General features: G+C 39.7%; 1 protein-coding gene across 1 annotated transcript in view; it reads right to left on the bottom strand.

The window, feature by feature from the left end:
• The window catches only part of Tomm70 (translocase of outer mitochondrial membrane 70), a 30,092-nt gene extending 13,055 nt beyond the window's left edge, over window positions 1-17,037 (bottom strand). The window contains exons 1-5 of the mRNA XM_021209297.2: window positions 16,342-17,037; window positions 7,447-7,620; window positions 5,765-5,891; window positions 3,932-4,041; window positions 2,583-2,731 (exon numbers count right to left, since the gene is read on the bottom strand). Coding sequence (XP_021064956.1) covers window positions 2,583-2,731; window positions 3,932-4,041; window positions 5,765-5,891; window positions 7,447-7,620; window positions 16,342-16,674 — 893 coding nt within the window. The 5' untranslated portion in view covers window positions 16,675-17,037. The remainder of the gene's footprint in view (window positions 1-2,582; window positions 2,732-3,931; window positions 4,042-5,764; window positions 5,892-7,446; window positions 7,621-16,341) is intronic.
• Between the last annotated feature and the right edge of the window lie 6,648 nt (window positions 17,038-23,685).

Below are 23,685 nucleotides of genomic sequence, written 5' to 3'. Positions count from 1 at the left end.
GAGAGTGAGATTGATTTGAGAGAGAGAGGTGAGAAAGAGAGGTGAGAAAGAGAGAGAGAGAGAGAATGCTAAACCCTGCTACCTTTGGCACTCAATCATTACTTCCTTCTCTATTAGTCAATCAGTATGGGACTGGAACTGGGGTTAGAGATTAAACTGACTAGGAGTTCTTAACCAACAGGATTTTCTTCATACCTTCCAGTTTTCTTTTCTTTTCTTTTTTTTTTTAAATTTATTTATTTATTATACATTAGTACACTGTAGTTGTCTTCAGACACACCAGAAGAGGGCGTCAGATATCATTACGGATGGTTGTGAGCCACCATGTGGTTGCTGGGATTTGAACTCAGTACCTTTGGAAGAGCAGTCAGTGCTCTTAACCGCTGAGCCACCTCACCAGCCCCCTTCCAGTTTTCAAGTGGAGACAGAGTCATTGACAAAATTCTTATGTTAGTACTTGATTCAAACATTAGCTACTGTAAGGTGAGCTGATTAGAAAGTCACTCTTTTGAACACTGATGAGGACCTTGTCTTACTTTTGGTCTGGGGCATCAGTATTACTAACAGCTGTTTAAGGGATAAGAGAAGGAAGGAAGTAGACATATTCACGTTAAGGGGAGTGGCTAGATGTGTGTTTTGTACTGTTCATTGTTTTGTGCAGGATGGACTAAGTAAGGAGCAAAGACTAGAAGTTAAAACACCAAAGTGCCTCAAATAGATTCATTATTCCACCTTAAAGGTAGACCTAGAATTAACTCATGTCAGGGAACTCTTATTCACCCAACAAGCTATCTTGCACAGTCCCTAGAACAACCTTTCCTTTTAAAATTCAGTGAGTACAGTTTTTGTCTGCTTATTGTTGTTTATTTTTTGTTTCAAACAGGGTTTCTCTGTGTTGTCCTGGCTGCCTTGGAACTCGCTCTGTAGATCAGCCTGGCCTCGAAACTCAGAGATCTGCCTACCTCTGCCTCCCAAGTACTGGGATTAAAGGCATGGGCCACCAGTGCCCAGCTACAACATTCTTCTAAGATGATGACTGCTATAGGAGGTACTTAATAAAGGTTTCTGACAGGAAAAAAAAAAAAAAAAAAGGAGTCTACAGGATTTCTAAGACATTTGAAATATGACAGATGTACATTAACATGGTGTGAAAATGATAGATTTTAGAGATATAAACTTCAAATTTTTATCTTGCACTGAAGTAGAGACATGTGATACAACCCTATTCATGAAGTCACAGCTCAGAATTACCCACAGGATTACAAGGGTAAAAAATTGTTTCTCTGCTGTGTGCTATTGCTCAGTAGTTAGGTAAAGTAAATGCATATTTGACTTACCATATTGTCAACTTACAATGTATTTATAAAGGTGTAACCCCTCATAAGTTAAAGAACATCTATATTAAAGAGCACTGTTAATTAAAGTACAATTTCTCATTTCAGTTGTTATAGTATAGATAGAGAAAACTGGTATGTGATCTATAAGAAAAATTATATCAAATTCTTCTAACTTCTCTACCTTCACACTGTTTATTTTTTTGCTTAGGTTACAAGGGTAAGAAAACAGTAACAATTATATCAAGATTTGATTGAACGTAACAAGTTCAGTTAGTGGGCTAACTGAAAATATGCTAAGTAATTACATAGGCCTCTAAATCTTATAATAATCCTATAAACTGAGAATTAGTAGTAGTGGTATCATCAAAACATGGTGACACCATGGCTTGGAGTAAGACGGAAATACAAACTGTTAATTGCAGCAACAGCTTCGGTCTGAGCTCCTGTGAGTTTATGACTCGTATCCTGTCATGTCTCACCACAGCTGATAGAAGGTGATTAACTTTGATCTAGTTTTTATGGGATGAGGACCTTTTATTGTTTCTGTATCATTGTTAATAAATGAAACATTGTATACCAACTAAAATGTACATATCCTGGTATAATTATACAGATTTCCTTAAAACTCAGTTGTGTTTTAATACAAGGAACACTATTTTCCTTCCTTCTATACACATTAATAAATACCCAATTAGCCACACTACTACCTTATATTAGGGAGGAGTTACCCTAACTGAAAAAACACAAGCACTGACTAATATGAACGTGCAGGCTTAGGTGACATATATATTATATCGCAAGGTCTATAAAGGCATGTGTCCTTTGACTTCAGCTTTCAATAATATAAAACACAAGATTGTCACTGTCCTGAACAAGTAGGAAAAACCTGAAGAAATTTATATCATTTCTAAGCATTCACCAGCTTATAAATTAAGAGCTACCCTGCACTTAAACATTTAGAATTTAGCTACATATAATTCAAGGTAGCACTTTCAAATTTGTCTTCTAACCACACCAATTAACTTAAGGGGTGTTTTCTTGATAATCTCATTAAGACTACAAAAGCAGGAAGACTCTGACAGAAAAATCTGAAATACCAGAGAACTAACAGGTATCTGCTAGAGAGGTATATATAATAATAATATAAATTTAAGGTTATATTTAACTGTATCTGTACATAGTATTTTGAGGCGACTGAGAGCCTACTTGTGGTCCATCCGGCAGACACTGTGCCTGCATACTTACTTTTCTTTTACTTCTAAAGCTTCTCCTTCCTTGTCTTTATCTTCGTCAGACTTCTCTCCTTTAAGCATTGGTTGAGAAATTATATCATCGGTGAAAGAGCTGAAGTAAGATTTAATAAACTGTGGAGATGGCATCAGAGGTTCACGGTTCTGAAATTCAATCATGTTTAAGCTTCTTTTTAAAATGAGAAAATACTAATCAAAGCAGCAAGTATACTACAGAATAAAAATGACTTAAAACAAGTGAATTTTTGTTTTCAAATTAATAAACAATATTAAGCTCTAAGCCAGGATAAGACTGGGAATCCACCATGTTTCATGGGTGATTTTAAAAAATTTCCACTACAAATTGTGGAAAGGCAATAAAGTTCCAAGCCCTAGTACAGTTTAGTCCTATTGCCCTTGGATCACACTACATGTTAATACATGAAAGCCTGTGTTAATGAAACCTGCTAAGTGTTGTCTTGAGACAAGATCTCTATGCAACTAGCCTGTCTTCAACTTATAATGCCCTTGCTTTGCCTCCCAAGTAATGGAACTACAGGCATGTGCCAATTAAGGCCAGCTGTACAGATTAGTTTCAGAGATTATCATGTCAGGAAAGGAAAAAGAACAGCGGCCCTGATACCCCTGACACTCAGCAGTCCATCTTTGGTGATTTTTAGCTAAGCTCTCACTCTCCCAGCACTCTATTTTCCCCTCTAATAATTAGTATCAGCTCTTTTATACTTAACATCTGTTCCACTAAAACAAAACCCTGAAGGGGATGGGACCATGCCTTTTCTCTCTCCCCTTCTTAGAAGACTAGGGTCTTGTTTTATAGCACAGGCTGGCCTCAGAGTCCTGGTGCTCCTCCTGCCTTAGCCTCCCAAGTACTTACATTGTAAGAGTCACCAGCCTACATCTGGGACCACTGCTCTGTTGAATTAAATTATGTCACTAATATTCATTGATATAATTTACCTTTAAAAACTAATAATACAGAGCAAGAGCTAGAAAGTACTTTTCTACAAAGGTTCAGGTCATAGACAGTTTAACCATTATATAGTACATAGACTTTGAATAACACCCACTCAACTATGTTGTAGCAGCACAAAGTAGCCCCAAGCAATATGCAAGCAGCTAATATACAGGAAGCAGATTGGATTTGGTCTTTGGGCTGTTGAGTGACAATCCCTAATACATAAAACGTATTCTTTCAGTACAGTTTTTGACTTACTGAAAATTGATATGCTATAACAACCAAAGTGTATAGGAAAAAGAAACACAAGCCAGTTTTAATTTCAGTTACCATATACAGTATGTCTTGGTTCAAGCAGCATTAACTATTACCAGCTCACATTAATTTACCTTGTATTTTTCTTTGGCATTCTCTTTTCCGAGAAGTTTAAGAACTTTATCAGCTAACAGCATGCTCTGCTCATTTTGAAACCCTTCTAATATACACACAGCAGTGACGTCTGTAAAGACAGAAAATAGAATTATGAATTATTATGAAAATAACCAACAGTATCAAATAGGTACAACTGAATTACAAAAAGTGAAACTCAACTCAAAGCATATGGAACTGTTTAATTTTCAAGGAACTGTCACTACTGTACTTGGCTGGGGTTTGTTTTCCCCACCTGTGACATGAGTGTGCTTATCTTGTTTAATTTCTGATGGCTCTCAATGGTCTAATGTTCTGTAGATAGCAAAGAAAACAAGGAGCCCAGAATATTTTCTCCTGGCTAGCATCACAAGGCAAGTGAACACAGTAGAATCCCATCTTGCTATGTGGCTTAGGCTGTTGTCGCGTTATCAAACTCCACCCAATCAATCCTCTTGCCTTGCCTTCTAAGTAGCGTTTTATAGGCCTTCAAGTTATTCTGTCTCCAACGCTACTTTGCCACAGAGCTAAAAAACATCCTCAAAGCACCACTTTCTACTGGTTATGCTATATACAGCTCACAATAAAGTGGGGAAGATCAGAAGTTCCCATCACTTATCTGGTCATTCCAAGTATCCCAGCAACAGTGGTGGCCTCTCTTCCTAATCCCACAGCCTTACTCTCCAAGCAAGTCCGTCAGCATCACATTTCCTAGCCAACTCTGGCTAAGCTCCTTTCTCACGCCAGTTCTTTGATCTGAAACTACAACCAACCTCTTCTCCGACAATTATTTTTACTAGTAACTTCAACAAAACTGTGCATTCCCATTTTAAAAACTTTCAACCATCATAGGACATCACAAAACTTAAATGTTTTAACATGATCTAAAACACCCTCATTCTTTTAAAAGACTCATTCCTTTAATAAAACAACAGTAAAGCACTTAGGCTCACCTCAGTGACAAAAGAATGCTAAGCGAGATCCTGAGTTTTATTCCCCAGTATCAACCCCAGAAAGTTATCAAAAGAGTAATTATGGCTGAACTTTACTGCTGATGTTTGGACACACAAAAAGGTACTGAAAGTACTTTTAGACTGTAGAAATTGTATTTTGGCTTAGCATCACATCACTTAGAAAAATGAACTTTAAAAGCCTGTGACCTGCACTTTAACTGCAGTTTTGGAAACCGAGATAGCCAATTAGAGGCAGAAGTACATTTATAGCATTTTCAGAGAATGACATTTTCACTTGGGTTTTATAGCAATCATACAATCTGCAATTGTGTATAAAATGTTTGAAAATATGAAGGGAAAAATAGATTCCTTAATAACTCATCTCCAAGTTATTTTACATTTATATAAGAAAGCAGCTGAAAATATGTCAACACTAACCTGGCTAAACCTACTTTTCTGATTTTCTTAAGTCTTAACACTCATGAATAACTCCTCAGTTCAGGGTGGGCGTGGTGCCATATATGCCTTTAATCTTAGCACTTGGGAGACAAAGGCAGGTAGATCTCTATGAGTTTGATGTTAGCTGGTCTACATAGTGAGTTCCAGGACAGCCAGGGCTATGACGAGAGTCCATGTCCCCCCCACCCCCCAAAACCAACTGACCAACAAATATTACAAACAGATATAACTTATGTACCAGTAATTTCTATTTAATTAGAGAACAAAGTCTCAACCGTGGCATAGTTTAATCCTGAAAGACAATTAGCTGATTTCTACACTCCCAAGGCAGTTTCATATAAATTTACTAGTGACTCCAAAGCCTTCAGTAATTTTCCTAGGAAAATACAGAAATGGCCTCACCTTCTAAACACTCCTTCTTATTGTCTAGCTTCTCATGGGCTTTTGCACGTCTAAAGAGAGCTTTCACATATTTGGGATTAAGTTCAACAGCCTTTGTACAATCTTGTGCCACTTCTTTCCATTTTTGCTGTAATTGAAAGCATGAAAAGAAAAAAGAAAACAGTTACACTGAAAACAGAACTGTTCCAACAGAATTGACCTGACGGGCCAAGTGTTAAAGAGTTTCTCAATGAAAGTATTTCCAATTCTAAGAGTAACAACAATATACAAAACCCAAAACAAAGAAAACAACCCAAAACCCCCCCTGTCTGCCTGCCCGCTCCCTCCCCAACAGTAGGCAATGAAGCTCTTGGCTTCTTCTCCGCCTCCCACCTGCCAGCGGCTTTGTGCCACCAGAGGTCTTCACTCCTCAGCACTACTGATCTGGACCCACTGTCCCCACGCCAAGGTCTTACTCTTTCAGCTGTTCCTTCTCTCAAACACCCACCCCAGTTCTGAAGCATCCTAAAACAAGGATGTGCGTTCTGATTGTTACTTCTTACAGTTACCTCCCCACTTACCAGCAATTTCCCATTAGTCCACCTTACCACCTGCCTGCTATCTACTTACATTAATGGCTGCCCACTCTCATTTGATTTGACTGAATTCTTCCATCTATTTTATTGCTATATGCTGCAATGTTCAAGCACTCACCTCTCTTCTTCTTAGGTGATTGTTTGGCTTTATATAACATCTGTAGCCTGGCCACCCTGCTAAATTACAGATGTGTGTTAAACTATCTGCTATTAGCTGTCTCTTTCATCCTGCACCCCTATGGAATTAAAATTCTTGTCTTTACGTTTCATAATCAATGCAATAGCAAACTTCGTTGGTCTTCAGCTTTCCCTTAATGTGTTGTGTAGACTACTGCAACAATATGGTTACCTGCTTTTTCCCTGTCACCCCTCTGACAGAACAGTAGGAAAAATATTTATGATATTTCTCCCCTGCTAAAAGTCCTTAAACACTTCTATTGTACTCTATTCTACTGAACGGAATGTAGATTAATTTGTTTCACTTATTCACATTTTCTTTACCCAGTCTTGCTAAGTTACACACATGCCCCTCCCCCTCCGCAGTGCTGACAACACAGCGGAGACTAGCACACTTAGCTCAAATGCAACTCACTGCCTACAGCCACTTCCTCACTCAGTCTCTGCTTACTTCACTTTCATTTCTCTGTACTCAGGAAACTTTTACTTTTGAAAACACTAGAGGCTGGTCTTCGAGCAATTTCATATCTTAATTATACTGTTGTATTACATAGTCTTTAATAAGAATGAATGATTTGGATACACTGATATAAAAACTGTACAAGACATGCTAGTGACAAAAGCCATGGACTATCAGTGTGTGTAAGAGGAACTCATTGTTTTCTTCCTTTTCCATGTTGTAGACAAAGAAACAAAAATTAAACAAATGGTCTCAAACTTCTGTGTGGGGGGGCCAGTAGGATCACTATGCAACTTAACTTAAACTATCTGGTTTTATTAAAACTTATAGAATTTTGGTCTTCAGTTTGGCTACCAAAACTGAAATGAAAAATTCTCAAAAAGTGCATTACATCTGAGTAGAATTAACTGAGACTTTGATAACCAGAGGAAAAGCAATGGAGTACAACGGAAACAACCCAGAGTACATACCAACTGTTCAAAGGCAGCAGCTCTGTTCTGATAAAATGTAGAAAGGTCTACATTCTTCTCAGTAGGGCACAAACTAATAGCCTCGGTGTAGCACTGAATAGCTTGCTCGTATTTCCCTGCTTTGAAATATTTGTTGCCTTTGTTTTTGGCTGCTTGGGCTCTATCCAGAGAGCTCTGAAATGAGAGAAAATGATTATTAAGAACTGACATATAAGAATAAATTCAGACCACGGTGATTAAACAAGTTGATGAAAGAATATGAGAAGATAGGATGGTTGTTTATAGTTTAAAACCACCCAGACTTCTTCCAAAAATACTAACGCATTAACCTATCATTTCTGCCAACATTACAAGTGGTAATTTTAATGTTTGCCAACCAAATGGGTATAAAGACATGTTTCTGAGCCCAGGTAATTTAAACCTTCTGCTTTGGAAAAATCTAGTTCCAGTGTATGAAAACCAGTTACCAGAGCTGGGTGTGGCAGCACAACCTGTAATAACAGCACTGGAAAGTCTAAGGCAAGAGTTGAACGCCAATCTGGCTTGAAAGCAAATAGCAACAACTATATTAAAAAAGAGATCAACAGATCCCCAACTTCCTATTTTGGGCAGCAGTAAGAAGGATCTTTACACCAAAGCAGAAGGGGTAGACAAAGGTAGGCTCGAGCAAGCAGGACAACACCTGGCCTCTTTCAAGATGATCATTATCACACATTCAAGGAAACTGTCAGGCAATGTGGGTAGTTATGGCCAAGATAATGGATAGGGTCATGTCAAGCTGGAGCCCTTACACACCACAGAGGATTTTGGTAATGGCTGGAAACATATATACTATTTACTTCCCTTTTGGAGGTACTAGAAATCAAACTCAGGGCCCAGGCCTCAAGTGTCGTAGGATAGCTATGAATAGTCAAACAAAGCTTACTTAAAACTTTAAGGTTTTTATTGGGAGAGAGAAGGGAGGCACATTCATATGACTATGAAAATATGCTGGAACCAACAAGAAAAGTCAAATGAGTCAGGTGTAGTGGTGCACGATTTTAATACCCACTCTCAGGAGGAAGAGGCAGGCGGATCTCTAAGTTGGTATACAGACTGAGTTTTAAGACAGTCAGGGCTATACAGAGAAACCCTGTCTTAAAAACAAACAACAACAAAAACAAAAACAAAGCAACACACACACACACAGAGAGAGAGAGAGAGAGAGAGAGAGAGAGACAGAGACAGAGACAGAGAGACAGAGACACAGACAGATGGAAGGAAGGAAGGAAGGAAGGAAGGAAGGAAGGAAGGAAGGAAGGAAGAAAAAGCCAAATGAGAACCCTTTGCATGGCTTTAGGACGACAACCATCAGGGTGATAATTAGACAGCTTGCATTTAGGATACCCCTTTAATCCAGTTTCTCTACTAGACAAAAGCACAAGTCAGGCTGCAATAGGGTTGTGTCATCCTGAAGGGAGGACGGTCCTCTTTCCAAGAGATCACACAAAGAGTAACTGCTAACACTGAAAGAAAGTCAATGCATTCAAGTGAGGCAACCAACTCAAACAGAAAACTAGTAGCTGATAAAGAAACTAAACAGCAGAGGAAAGTGGGGTGGGGAGAAGCTGCTGGGCCTTTTACATGCCAAGCACACGTTCTACCACTGAACTATAAAATGCCTGCCATCCACAATTAGACATCTTGAAAGGAAAAAAGAATTATAATTTAAAGAGGGGCTATATTACAACAAACAACAAATGGAGGAACAAATGGAGAACAAGGTTTGACCAAGAAAACTTCCAGAATGCATGTTGTCTATTGGTCTATTCAGAAGCTACCAAAGTGCTTTTAAAAACCACAAACTCATTTAACATTACTGAAAGCAACTCGACTTTGGTAGTCTTTTTTTGGAGTGCTATAAATTTTGTAATTAAATTTTATGAAAAGTTCTTAGTTTTGAGACTTTTATCACAATTAGTTTTATTACACTCTGGCCTCATACATTCAAGTCCAGCAGGTTTAAAGAACATTAACCTTGGTGGCTCAGTCCACAGAGGGCATACTGTATAAGCATGATGAACTAAGTTATATCCCACATAAAAAGCTGGGCATGCTGGCACTTGCGCAATCCCAGAACTGGGGAGTCAGGAACAGGTGAACCGGGGCTTCCTGGCTTACCAGCAGCTTAGTCTAATCAGAGGCCCAGGTCCTAGTAAGAGAAACTGTCGCAAGACACAAAGTAGACTGGCTTCTGAGAAATGAAACCCAAAGCTGACCTCTAACTTTCACACCCATGTGTGTGTGCATACACACACACACACATTAATCTCACCATATGCTAACACTGGCAGTACCACTAGGGAAGCTCGTGTAAGACTACTTGCTACCAGTAGAAAGGTGGTCACCTCCTGATACTTTGTGTAAAGATGCTTTTCATTAAAGATTCTCTCAGGAGGGATGTGGCTGGGAGCTGGGAGGCAAGGTGCTGGAGTATCCACTCTCCAGTGAGCTTAGCTGTGTGACCTTGGGCAAGTCACCTAACCTCTCTGTGCTTCAGTCTCCCTCTTGTAAACGGGAGTAATACCTACCTCACAGGGTTGTTGTGGGGATCCATTAGAGAGGAAGTCTGTAAAGCATTTAAAAGGTTCTTGAAGAAGGCGCTATATAAATACAAAATAATATCTATTAAAAAAAAAAAAAAAGAAAGGTGGTCACCTTGAAAACAAAACTGAAAGCTCCTTAGTCTCTCTGGGGAATACAGTTTTGAAGAGACTGTCATATGCATTCTTTCTTTAAAGAAGGCAGTACAGGGACATAAATTTAATCTCTGTGAATAATGGAAAGAACATAAGTAATTAAAAGATGTTCCTTTCTGCTCATTATATCATACCTAAGCTAGTAAACTCCATAGCTTAGCATCACAGTACAATACAGAGTGGTGGCTTTGCCACACAATCCTGTAGCTGTGGTTCTCTCTTGCTGCTCAGAATTGCAAAAGATTATTCTGTAGGACATAGCATCTAACCTGGGACAAGATGAAAATTCAAGTTTCTACTGAATGTTTACTGCTTTCATACCATCATAAAGTTGACAAATTTTAAGTTGAACCATTCTAAATAAGGATTCTCCAGTCATTAATTTATATATTTATGCCTATACTTGAAATTAGTTTCAAATACCTGCTGTATGTCAGGCACTTCATTAAGTTCTGAGAAAATAAAATAGTGCCAATCCCAGTGTTTACAGAATCAAGACTACAATAGTAATAAAGTTAGGAATAAGAAATTCTAGCATCTCAATGATCAATGCTATATATACCCTGGGGATAGACCAAGATTTCAGAAAAGTTGAGATGACTTCACTGTTGTGTCTTTTATGAAGAGAATGTGTGAGAGGCAGTGTTCATAGAACACCCAAACACCAGACCAGAATCAAATGGCATCTGAGTGAGGTAACATATTCCTATTATTCCACTACGCAGGCATGAGGCTAGCAGGCATGAGGCTAGCGTAGAAAGGTTACAGAGAATTAACTCCATGGAGAAACACTATTCAAGATAAACAGAACTTTATCTGCACTGGAGAGCTTTATTATTTTAAGCCTGGGACTCATGGGATTTAATCTAATAGGGACAACAAAACAGAAGACTACAGTTGTCCTTCAATATTCATAGGATTAGTTCTAGACCCTCGTCCCACACCAGAATCTGTGGCTATTCAAATCCCCTATGCACTATTTGCATAGTACCTGGGTACATCCTCTAGCCTGTTTTGTTTCAGTAAGTCATGCTATTCTTCCCAGATTAGTTCCAAACTTGTGGGCTCAAGTAATTTCCCCAAGCAGCTGTGACTTTACATGTACTCCTTCCTAAGTAGTGCAGGATGCTCCTCCTTCCTCTACCTCAAGTGCTAGGATTACAAGCATATGCCACACCTGGTTTTATACAGTGCTGGGAAACAAACTAAGGGTTTTGTGTAAGCTAAGTTAACCAAGCACTCTACCAACTAAGCTACAATGTCCTGTGTACTTTCAACCATCTCTAATTTATTCATTGCCTAGAAAAATGTAATGCTATGTAAGGCATTACTGTGTTACCTAGGGAATGGAAAAATGTACATGTTCAATAGTTGTGCAATCCCCTGCCCCCTAATAGCTTCGATCTTCCATTTGTTGAATACAGATGCAGGAAACATGAACAGAGCTGACTCTAATTAAAAGAAAAAAAATACGTAAAGGACAGTATCTATTCAGTTGAGGAATGATAGCAGTGGGAATGGATTAATAACCTATATAAGATATGGTGTAGAATATTCTGCTTTTATTTTCTGATTAGATATAGAGAACATAAAAGTGGTAAAAAGAGATAGTAGCAACACCTAGGACTCTGCTGGGGATGTTTTATGAGACACATTATTTAAGGAGAGGTGTGATCAGGAAAAGGAGGGGACTAAAATACCTGTGAGACAAATGAAGACTCCTTTTAAGTTAGAACTTGTGAGAAGTCTGGCTAACATCCATAGAACTGGTAGAGTATATAAGAATTCTTACAGCAGAACCATAAAGATCATTAAACGGGAAAAAGCAGAAGAGACTGGGAAGAATATTAACAATTAGTGATATTAAAAAGTAAATAAAATCAGGGAAATGTGTCTTAGTAAAAGAAAAAGTTATTAAAAGGGCACTATAAAATATTACTAAAGATTAGAAAAGTAGTAATTATAATAAGAGGGTCACCAGTAATCCTTGATACTTTTTTTTAATGACTAGAGCTAGGCCTGACAATGTATGTTTTTAATCCCAGTACTTGAGAAGCAGAAGCAGACAGCTCTGAGTCTGAGGCCCGCCAGGGCTACACAGTGAGACACTGCCAAAAAAAAAAAAAAAAAAAAAAAAAAAAAAAAAAAAAAAAAAAAAAAATAAATTGATCAAATTAGTTAAGAGAGACAGCTCAGTGGTTAAGAAGATACACTGACNACAGCTCTGAGTCTGAGGCCCGCCAGGGCTACACAGAGAGACACAGACAAAAAAAAAAAAAAAAAAAAAAAAAAAAAAAAAAAAAAAAAAAAAAAAAAAGATGGTAAAGAGTGGTGGTAGAGACAGCTCAGTGGTTAAGAAGATACACTGACTGCTCTTGTAATGATCCTGAGATCTGTTCCAGCACCCATGTTGGGCTGCTCACCAACGCCTCTAACCCAAACTCCAGGAGAATCTGATGCCTCTGGTCTCGAGGGGCATTTTTACCCAGGTGCACACAGCCATGCTTGTACATCACACTCACTTAAATAAACCAAAACACTAAAGGAAAACTACGGGAAAGAGGACAATTCCATTTTGAGGAAGATGATCACAGCAAACAACCCAACCCTTCCACTAACATGTCTAAATACTGTTCTCGCACAGATCGGTGGTTCCCAACTGCTTTATGTGGAATAGTGTCTGTATAATGGCTAAAAACCTTGAGCATCACAACAGTTATTTTCTCCTTATGAATCACTGACTTTAAAGCATAATGGAATAAAGTTACTATGAACATAATAAAGTTATGAAATTGATACTGCTCTTAAGCTAGTGCGTGTCTATTAGAGCAACTAGGACACTAGGCTTAGTGTGTACTTGTTACTCATCTGAAGTAGCTGAAATCCAGAGTGACAAAGTGTCATGGATAAAATAAGAAATTTCCCAATGTTGAAAATCTGTAATTCAAGTTTGAAAAAAACTACTAGAGTAAGACAGAACACTGGTAAATTTTACTACTTAAATTGAAGCATGGTTTAATACTTTACCTCACTCTTAGAAACCATCAACTGTCAGATGTTTTCTTTAATGATATCTTGAAACCAACATTAACAGCTTTGCATTTTTCTTCCAAGCTTTTACAAATGATAATTGGACATGGCCCATGTCACATGGGGGAACATCTACCACTGGTTCACTTTATATTCGGGCAAACATTAAGCCCAAAGACAAAACTAAACAGGTTTTCTATTCAGTCTGCTAACACTGAACCCTGAAAAGATATTTGGTGATTCCTTAATTCTGTTTAAAAAATGTAGTTATTGTGCAGCTGGAGACACAGCATCTAGAAAGCCTGTTCTTCCTTCAGTAGGCAAGTGCTAATGCAGAGCGATTCCTCCAACCATAGGAAATATGGATGAGTAGTCAGTTATACGCAGACATTCATAATAGTCAAATACAACTCTTACCAACAATTAAGAATATAATTTCCACTAGAAAATATGAAGATTTTTAATACTGCCTTGCTAAACAATAATTTAGTAATTTCAATTAAGATTTCAGGAACATATTCCTAAATTCTACATGGTGAGGTAAAAAAAAAAAAATGGTATATTCAAGTGTTTTGCTCAGTTTTATTCTGGGACAAATAATCATATTAATGCAGTTCAAGTACTCAGAGAATTCAACAGAAGTCAAGCCAATCAAAATTATTGCTTATAGAAACTAGAAGCCACTTATAAATATTAAAATAATTAGTACTGCTGCAGACAATGTTGCAATACTGAAAAGGGAATTTACTAATTCTTTCAAAACCAGAGTATTAGCATGCCTGGGATAGGGAATGAGGCTGAAACTATAATGCAATGCTAAAAGTTTCATAACATAAAACTACTCTTACTTTTAATTATTTCTGTGTTATATATGTGCAAATGCACACACGTGCTTATGTGCAAACCAAGTGAGGGTGTTCTTGAACACTGGAAGTACTGGATCCTCCTGAAGCTGGAGTTACAAGTGTGAGCTATCAGACAAGGGTCCTAGGAACAAGCTCATGTTCTCTGCAGAGCGGTATGTACTCTTTAACTCTTAAGACACCTCTCCAGACCAGCTCCCCTTTTCTTAATTTATGATTACTATAGAACTAAGAACTTTTATGTAACGTTTACTTATCTACTATTCCAGATTAAAATGAAACTTTAGATACTAAATTTTCACATGTACAAAATTTCATATATATGGAAACAATAACGGAGTCAAAGAAGTCCCTTGACAACCACCTTCACTGGGCACTCACAACCATACCATTTCTTAAACAGGCACTTACAAGTTGCTTTGCTAAAAATGCCCTTAAAATCTCACTTTGGCCCATAGATGACTGAAAGTAGGACAAGAGCTTAACATCTCTGCATTCTATCACCTTCAGCTCAATTAAATGCTGAGGTTAAGTCATTGTCCTTAACCTTTTTTTCCTCGAGTCACCTAGATTCCAGAGCACCCCTCTAGAGGGTAATTATCCTGGATGTTGAGTCCATGCCCTGGGTCATACGCAACAGTCTTATAGGGACCAGACTAACGCCCTTAGGAACCCTTCATTTAGCCCTCACCAGCCCTCGGAACTGCCATGCCACTTCTTGACCAGAGCTGCTGAATTTCCCATACCTCTTGCCCAGATTCTCCCATTATTTAAACCTTAAAGGTCTGGTGAGTAACCTAAAAGCTTGGAAGTTACTGGAACCAACTAAGCATCCCTCTTTCCAGTATGGCAACACTAAACAAATCTTTGCTTTTTGCCATTATTTATCTCTGTAAAGGGCTTCTTGGAGTTTGGCTGCTCATCACAGTTTGCTGGGGCTGCCAGTGCCGGGCTTTCATCCTAAAAACTTTGGTTTAACATTTTAGTGCTGGGTGAAATAGAAGGGACCAAATATTTTAATCCTCTTAGCCTACCAGGATGACAATGACATAAACTGGGTTTACCAAAATAACAATGCTGGACAGGACAATGTAGAATGGCATCTCCTCAGTTCTCAAAGATCATGGTTCCCTCCAACACTGTAAGTTCTGGTTAGAAATTGGCTGTTCAATTTCCCCACAGGAGAGAAAAAAAAAAAAAAAAAACAGCTTTCCTGCTGGCTAGCACAGTGACTCACACATAGTAAGCACTATCTCTAGAGTCATAGACCAGAACTTCTGAAGCTACTTAGTAAAAGAACAATGTATCTTCAGGCTGGATGGGATGAAAATGCCTGTCATTCATTTAACTGTAGTTTTTTTCATGAACATTAAGTGCACATAGGCTGCACGTGTGTAAAGAATTTACTTGTGCATATACCTGGGAGTTATTTACCTGTAAGTTTCTCTGAACTCGGTTTACTCTGGTACCACTCTAGACCCAGATAAAGTCCCTTATCTCACTCAATCTCAGTTCATGCCAATTCTCCACACAGCTGTCAAACTTGTCAAAAAGATTTAATAGACTGACCACCAGATCCGATTGAGCAGTTCATCACTACAATGCTTGTTTTAACACCAGAGACTCTTTATCAGGCGTGAACACGTGTATATGTCCAGGTGAAATAGAATATTTTAAGATGTGCAGCAGGGGGTGGGGGTGGGAGGCACAGTTCTTTAAAAACTGAACTATTTCCTATATACAAAGCTACCTAGTGATTTTTTTTTTGAACTTTGTAACTATAGTTGCTAACCCCCTCCCCCAACACAGACAGACACACATACAGAGAGAGAGAACACTCCGAAAGAAAAATGGCTTGTTATTAAAAGGTTCTTAGCAAAGTTTTGGTCTTGGGATACACAATAACAACTCACGTCACAACTCCAATCGTTCCCGTGAAATCTGCCTTTCTTCGCTTAATGGAATTACTACATTTGTGCACGTTTCCCATACCTACACTACTAGGGATAAATGCTGTGTCACTGAGAAGAAAGGCAAAATATTCTGTTGGATCCCAAAGGAAATGGTCAAAGAACGTCTCTATGCTAGTAGCCAGCCTGGAGCTGCTATTCCATTCCCTATAAAGGCAACCAGAAACAACTCTAAAGTCGTCTGCGGCCACTCGGCAGTTTCCGACCGGTGGGAAGCCCCCCTCACCCGCACAACGGGTCAAGGAAAAGCAGCATCCGCTCCTTTTCACCTCTACGGCCCGGGCGGCTTCTCACCATTTCCAGGGAGTCCCCAGAACCGTCGGGGTGGCCACTGCCCAGGGCCGGACTGGCCCTGCCCTCGGGGGTCTTCCGTTCACTGTTACGCTTCAGGCCGCTGATGTCGCCCCGGCCTCCGGCTTCCCGGCGCCTCCGCCTTCGGCTCCACAAGTACATGGCCCCAGCCCCCAGCAACAGGGGCGCCCCGATGGCCAGCGCCACGTGCCATCGCGGCAGGGTCCCCGCGCCCGAGCCGGGGCCCGCAGTCCCACCGCCACCGCCCACTCCATTTCCAGACCCGGGCGCAGCAGCCGCCGCCATCGCCGCCTCTACGGGCTTAGAGGCGGCCATGACGACTGTCCTCCGCCGCCGCCGCGCCGGTCGCGGGCGCCACGGTCACCGGGCAGCGTGGGGAGGAAGCCGGGAGCGTGGAGGGAAAGCAACGCGCGAGCGAGCACGCTAAGCAGCAGGAGCGGACGACAGAGAAGGGCCAGAGGTCACCGGAAGCCCGGGGCATGCCGGGCTAGACCTGCGGCTGGGCCCGCCCCTATCCACGGTACAGGGGAGAACCACTTCCGGGGTCAGGAGACCGGGTGTGGGCCACCGTTCGGGGTGGCTTTTCCCTTTCCTCTTGCGGGCAGTTGCCTAGAATCGCTCGGGAGGTCCCGGGCCTTGCGCGACTGCAGACCTCTTCTCCAGGACGGAAGGATCGGTGGCACGGTCGCCAGTGCGGCGAGGAGGGGCGTGGGGGCCGTAGGCAGCAAGAGCAGAGCGACAGCTCCCTGTGGCTTTGTGAGGGGGCGGGATTGCAGAAGCACTGTGAAGGTGATTGGCCGGCAGGGATGGTGGGCCTCCCAGTTGATTGGTAGGTTCGGGAAGGGGGTGTGGCTACGTTGGTGCCTGATAAAGATTGAAAGTGTGTGACGGGGGGGAAAAAAGGTGAGACCATCAGGCCATGTGAGCCAGCTTTCCAGATTGTAGTTCCTGGGGCAATGGCAGACGGCAAAGACTAGATGGGAACTGGGAAAGGTAGGTTGACTTATGGAAGTGACTTGCAGCCTGTGTGCTGCACCTTCAATAGTTAAAAGAGGTAATGATGGGGCTGGAGAGATGGCTCAGCGGTTAAGAGCACTGACTGCTCTTCTGAAGGTCCTGAGTTCAAATCCCAGCAACCACATAGTGGCTCACACCTGTAATGAGATCTGACTCCCTCTTCTGGAGTGTCTGAAGACATCTACAGTGTACTTATATATAATAAATAAATCTTTTTTTTAAAAAAAGGTAATGATGTCTGTTAGAAGGCTTTCCGAGTATTGACTTTTCTTAAGGACCCTGGATCACCGCAGGCGTCTTTACGTGTGTATCTTAAAATGATTCCACCTGACATCTAGCCCACACAACCTTCCCTGTAGCACAAGTGCCTGTCACAACACTTCAGTTTTGCTCACTTATTTGAAGTAACTTCTTTTTAAAAATTATTTCATTTATATGACTACACTGTAGCTGTTTTCAGACACATCAGAAGAGGGCATCAGATCCCATTACAGATGGTTGTGAGCCAACCATTTGGTTGCTGGGAATTGAACTCAGGACCTCTGGAAGAACAGTCAGTGCTCTTAACCGCTGAGCTATCTCGACAGCCCTGAAGTACTTTTCTTAAGCCTTCATGAACTCTGGGTCAGGCCTCAAAGCATGAAGTCTACTTTGCAAGGTGTTTGGAATTCACACAGTTTTCAAGAAGAAAAAGCAAAGCATGAATAATGAAATGTTCCAGGAGATGGCTCTTCATTTCATGTTTGAACATCCTTTTGTCAAACAAACTAACAAACCAAAAAACAAAAACCAAATACCCATAGATGGTCATTTGGCTTTTAAGTACCAGAGGACGCTCACCATAACAGCACTACATGAAGATGCAAAGGCCAAGTTGTGTCAACGTGGAGTGATTAAAATAGAATGTCCCTGTTTGAAACTTCAGGGCCTTTTCTCTTGCATCATGTTGGTTCTCACCAGTGAAATGTTTGCACTAGCAACAAACTGAAAATGGTAGCATAACTGAATTGATCGAATGGAGATGGCTGTAGGCACTTTTCTCACCCCAGAACTTCAAAATCGGAATCTCATGCCCTCTGAGTAATCTTGGATTTTTCAGAATAACAGCAAAAGGATTCCCCCCCCACACACACACCCCTATAACTTCACATTTTTTTCTGTGATATCTTGGAGGACTAGAGGCTCCAAGTTTGAATAAACCATTGGCACTAAAACACATTTGAATGATTTTTCCTTTTGTTAATTTTGTGTATGTATGTGTATGGGTGCACCCATTCCACAGATCATGATAGGAATCTTTGGGAATCACTTCTTTTGTCCATATGAGTCTTGGGATCTTTTATAGCACCAGCAAAATGACCACACTATCAGAAAACACTTTCTGTTTCTTCCCCGATTATTACCACATTGCCATAGCTATTGGTTCTTGTATCTGCTACTCAAGTTCATCTTGGTTCCTTGAAGAGTAGCAATCATAGTATAGTAATCTTAGTACTTCTGAACCTGTTGTTAAGTTAGACATATGATGGGTACATGTTAGTGTATCCACCCAACACAAGGTCTGAAACAGATAATGCAGGATAAAGAGTTGATAAGCTATGTAATGGACAAGTTCCTGGCTGCTCCAGCTTTTCCACAATCCTTGCCAGTCTAGCACCAGGATTGCTGACTACCACTAATGCTGGTATCAGCTAGGAATCAGCGTAGTTGCTATGGCTATATCCCAAACAACCTTCTTCACCACCACCACCACCATCACTGCTAGTTCGAAACTCTATTGTGCTGTAATCCTTGCCCCTCACCTACACTCTGGCTGCTTCCAGCGGGTTATTATTTATTGCATTCTTTCCTATTCTACTCAGGTAGAATTCCCATTTTTTTTCCCCGAGCCCTCCTGATGGTAATTGTCTTTTGATCCTGATGGTTTCTGCTTTATTAAACTTCCATCAAATCTTCAGTTAAGTAGGTGGTGCTACTTGTCATGGGAATGTCATGTCATTCCATCAACTGGCTGCTCCTTCTGCTGTCAGAAGCAGCCTCTGCATTTATCTGCAAGGAGCCATGTATAGTAACCCTACTCCCCGCTCTTTCACTGTGACTGATAACTCATGTATAATTTATGCACTCATTTGCCACCCTTCTGCCCACTTGGAGCTTTATAAGATCTTTTCATCCTGATTGACTTAGTTCATTGTCACTCATAAGATTTTGTTTCTTTTGGAAATGTAGAAATGCTGGTTGTACTTCATTTTTACTTTGGAAAAAATAAATAATTACATTTTTTGGGTTTGTTTGCATATGCATGTGTATATATGTGTGGGTATTCAAGTACCATGGTACACATAGGGAAGTCAGAGGACAACTTGGCATGAATTGGTTATCTCTCTACCATGTAGGTCCAGGATTCAAATGCAGGTTGGCAGGCATGGTGGCAGGCTTATGTGTGGAAGACAGAGGTCAAGTTTGGGCATAATTCCTACAAAGTTCTCCACCTTAGTTTTGGATGTGACTTCTTTCACTGAACCTGGAGCACTTCTGTTCAGCTAGATTGGCTATCTCATGACCCACAGGGATCCTCCTGCCTCTGCTTCCATAGCACTGGAATTACAATTGTGCATTCCTAGCTCTGTATTAATACACGGGAGCCAAGAATCCAAACTCAGGTTCTCACGCTTGGGTACCAAGCATTCTAATGATGGAGCCATCTCCTCAACCTTAATGGTTTTAATTCACCTTTATTTAATAGCTAATGTTGAAAATCTTTTCATGAATGTATTTTTCGTTTATTTATCTTTCTCAGTAAGGTGACTGTCTTTCATGACTTTGGCTTATTTTATAATAAAATTATTTGCTCTTTTAATGTTGACATGTGAAATGTTTAGATTCTAGATACTATTCCTTTGCTGAAGGCATAGTTTGTGGATATTTTTATTTTTTGTTTTCATCTAAATAAATTTCAATTTTGACTTACAAGTTTTAAAATTAGAACATTAAGTTATATTGTGACATTTCAAGTAAAATTACTATGTATTTTTATTTATTCTCTTCCCTGTGTTTTCACACCTGTGTTCATCTCCCTTATACTCTTCCACAGCCTCTCTCTCTCTCTCTCTCTCTCTCTCTCTCTCTCTCTCTCTCTCTCTCTCTCTCTCTCTCTCATGTTACATGTCTTATTGCCCACCCCCTCACCTTTCCTCAACAACCATATTCCTCCTTTAGTAGCCTCCTTCCTGGTTTCATAACCTACACTCTCGCCAACCTCTCACTACTATATGGAGACAGTATAAGCGTTGAACCACATATGAGAGACAATTATACTTTACAGATCTGTCCATTCCTGAAATTTTCATGATTTCATTTTTCTGTACAATGAGTAAAATGATATCGTGTGTATGTACCACATTTTTATTACCCACTCATTATTCTGGATGTCTAAGCTGCTACCATTTCCTAACTATTTCAATTTATGCAGCAATAAACATGAATGCATAAATCTCTTTGTGGCAGACTATAGAGTCCTTTAGATCTATGCCCAAACATGGTATAGCTGGGTCACATGGTTCTATATTTTTTTCCAGAACTTTTCATATTATTTCCATAATGGCTATATTTGTTTACACTTCTACCAGCAGTAAAGAAGAGCGCTTCCTCCCCCATATTCCCACCAGCACTGGATGTTGTCTCTTTTTAATGGTAGCTATTCTGACACAGGTGAGATAGAATCTCTTAGCTTTTAGTTGCATTTTCCTGAAGACTAATGATGTTGAACTGTTTTTTGCTTGTTTGTTTGCTTGCTTTGTTTTGCTTTAGTGGAGGTTTAAATTTTTTTAGTTATATTGTAGGTATTAAATTCTTGTTTGAAGCATCTCCCATCCTGTAGGCAATCTGCTTGGTTTGTTGATTATTTGCTGGGCAGAAAGTGTTTAATTTTATGAAGTCCTGCTTGTTAATTCTTGGAACACTTCCTGTGCTGCTGGAGTTCTGTTCATAAAACTCCTGCCTGTCCCTAAACCTATACCTTGAAGTGAGTTCTCTGTGTCTACAGCAGTTTCTGAATTTCAGGCTCTATGTTCAATTCATTTTGCATTTACTTTTGTATAGGATTAGAGATATATAGCTAATTCCACTCTTCTACAGATGGATATCCAGTCTCCTCTCCCTCATCGTAGTGCTTTTAAATGTGAATAGTTCAGAAGTCAAAGATTAAAATAATTTCCTTTGCTTCCTTAGTCAGGGCCTCCAAGACTGTTCTAGGTCTGATGATTTGTTGAAGGGACTCAAAGGGCCCAGCATGTGTCAAACTCATAACAAATATTCATTACAGAGAAAAGATATAATGAATATCAAATTGAACAGATATATAAGCAATGTCATGAACAAATCTGGTTCATGTTTCCAAGAGTCCTCTTCAAGTCTAGTCACAAAAGATATGCTTAATTCCTTAAGCAATGAATTGTGACATGTCAAGTAAGGTGTTTATTAGGTGGGATCACTAGAGACCCAGCACCTCAAAGTTTTATTGGATGCTAGTCTTGATCTTAACATGGCAAATCCGAATTTCTGGGCTTCCAGAAGAAAATCAATTTTTTTCAGCATGTTGTGATTTAAATGACCCCCATAGTTAAAAGCTGGGCTGCCATCTTGTGGTGCTATTGGGAGGTAGCAAAACTTTCAGGAGATCTTATTCTGACTATGCCATTGACACTGCAATACTGCCCTCTTCTTTTTCATCTATCTATCTATCTATCTATCTATCTATCTATCTATCTATCTATCTATTATCTGTCCATCCATCCAACCGTCCGTCCATCCATCCATCCATCCATCCATCCATCCATCCATCCATCCATCTGCTTTCTGGCATCCATGATAGGTGAGCAGATTTACACCAAACTATGGTCTCTGCAATGATGTTTTGCCTCACTACAGGTACCAAGACAGCAGATCCAACCAGCAGTGTACTGAAAGTCCTAAAGCTCTGAGTCCTAAGTAATTATTTCTTCTTTTTAAAGTGGCAATCTCAGGTATTTTGTCACATCGTGCAAAGCTGATGTGACACTGTGTAAACCACATTGGGTAATATAAAGAATTTAAGCTAGTCTGATAATTTAAAAAATTTACATCACTGCAGGAACCCTTTATTATCTGAATTCTCAGAGGCTAGCAAATAACCATTCTTTGTGATCAATCTTTTCTAAAGATAGGCAGTTTCAGTCATTACTATATTTAAATATAGTTCAATCTCTTGGACAAGATATTTGTATCTTTATTATCAATAGGACCCACATTACAGGATGAAAATGATCTATAGTATTGACTTTATTTGAAATACAAGAGTTGCATATTTAGGCTGTTAAATAAATCCAATGAATTGTACCAATAAATCTGAGAAACTAGATTCTTGAATGGAGGACTGAAGGCAAGCCACCCAGCTCTGCTGCCAAGACCTCAGCACTATTGTGTGCTCCTAGGCTCTGTTGTTAGTTTACATTGCAACCTCTTATCATCCTGGTATTCAAGAGCTGTTGTGAAAAGCACCTCATGCCTTCTTTCTCTGCAGCTCCCCAAGTTCTGGGATATAAAAAAACCTGAGATCACAAAATCAGCTCAGAATAGTCCTTCTAACATCTTAGAAGTTCCCTGAACTGTGTACAGTTTGAGGAAGGCTAAGTAATTGAATGGCTCTTTTGCACCAGCTGTATGATATTTTTATTACTGGGTTAATTAGGACGAAGTGATTTTATTAAAACAAAATCAGTATGCTTCACTTGAAGTCTATCACTTTACCTTTCTATAGTGATTACTTTTTCCTGTCTTTTACTTAGAAGGTGGGGATGCATGAAGAATGAGATGATTTATACAGAAAACCATTCTTAAGATGGGTACGGTCACTCATGTCCATAATTCCAGCACTCAAAGGCTGAGGCAGAAGAAAGACTGAGTCTGAGACTGGCCCAGGGAAGATAGTTTCAGACTAGCCAGAGTTGCAGAGGAAGACTCCTCTAAGGACAGGAAAATTGTATATATCTTTATACAGTTTGGTCACCAAAGCATCATGTTCTGATTGGGCCCAAATCCCTAATTGTCAAAAAGTTCAGAGTGTTTTTGTCCTACCATTTGTTCAGAAATTCAGAAAACAGTCTGGAATTGTGAATCTGTCTGGATTGAGCCATATTCACTCACAAGACTGATGAGAAAAATGAGTAAATTTACTCAGCCATTAAAAACAATGAATTTATGAAATTCTTGGGCAAATGGATGTATTTGGAGGATATCATCCTTAGTGAGGTAACCCAATCACAAAAGAAG

This window comes from Mus pahari, chromosome 12, assembly GCF_900095145.1.
Source record: "Mus pahari chromosome 12, PAHARI_EIJ_v1.1, whole genome shotgun sequence".
NCBI lineage: Eukaryota > Metazoa > Chordata > Mammalia > Rodentia > Muridae > Mus > Mus pahari.
Note: the sequence above shows the minus strand (reverse complement) of the source record. Positions and strands in the feature narration are given on the sequence as shown.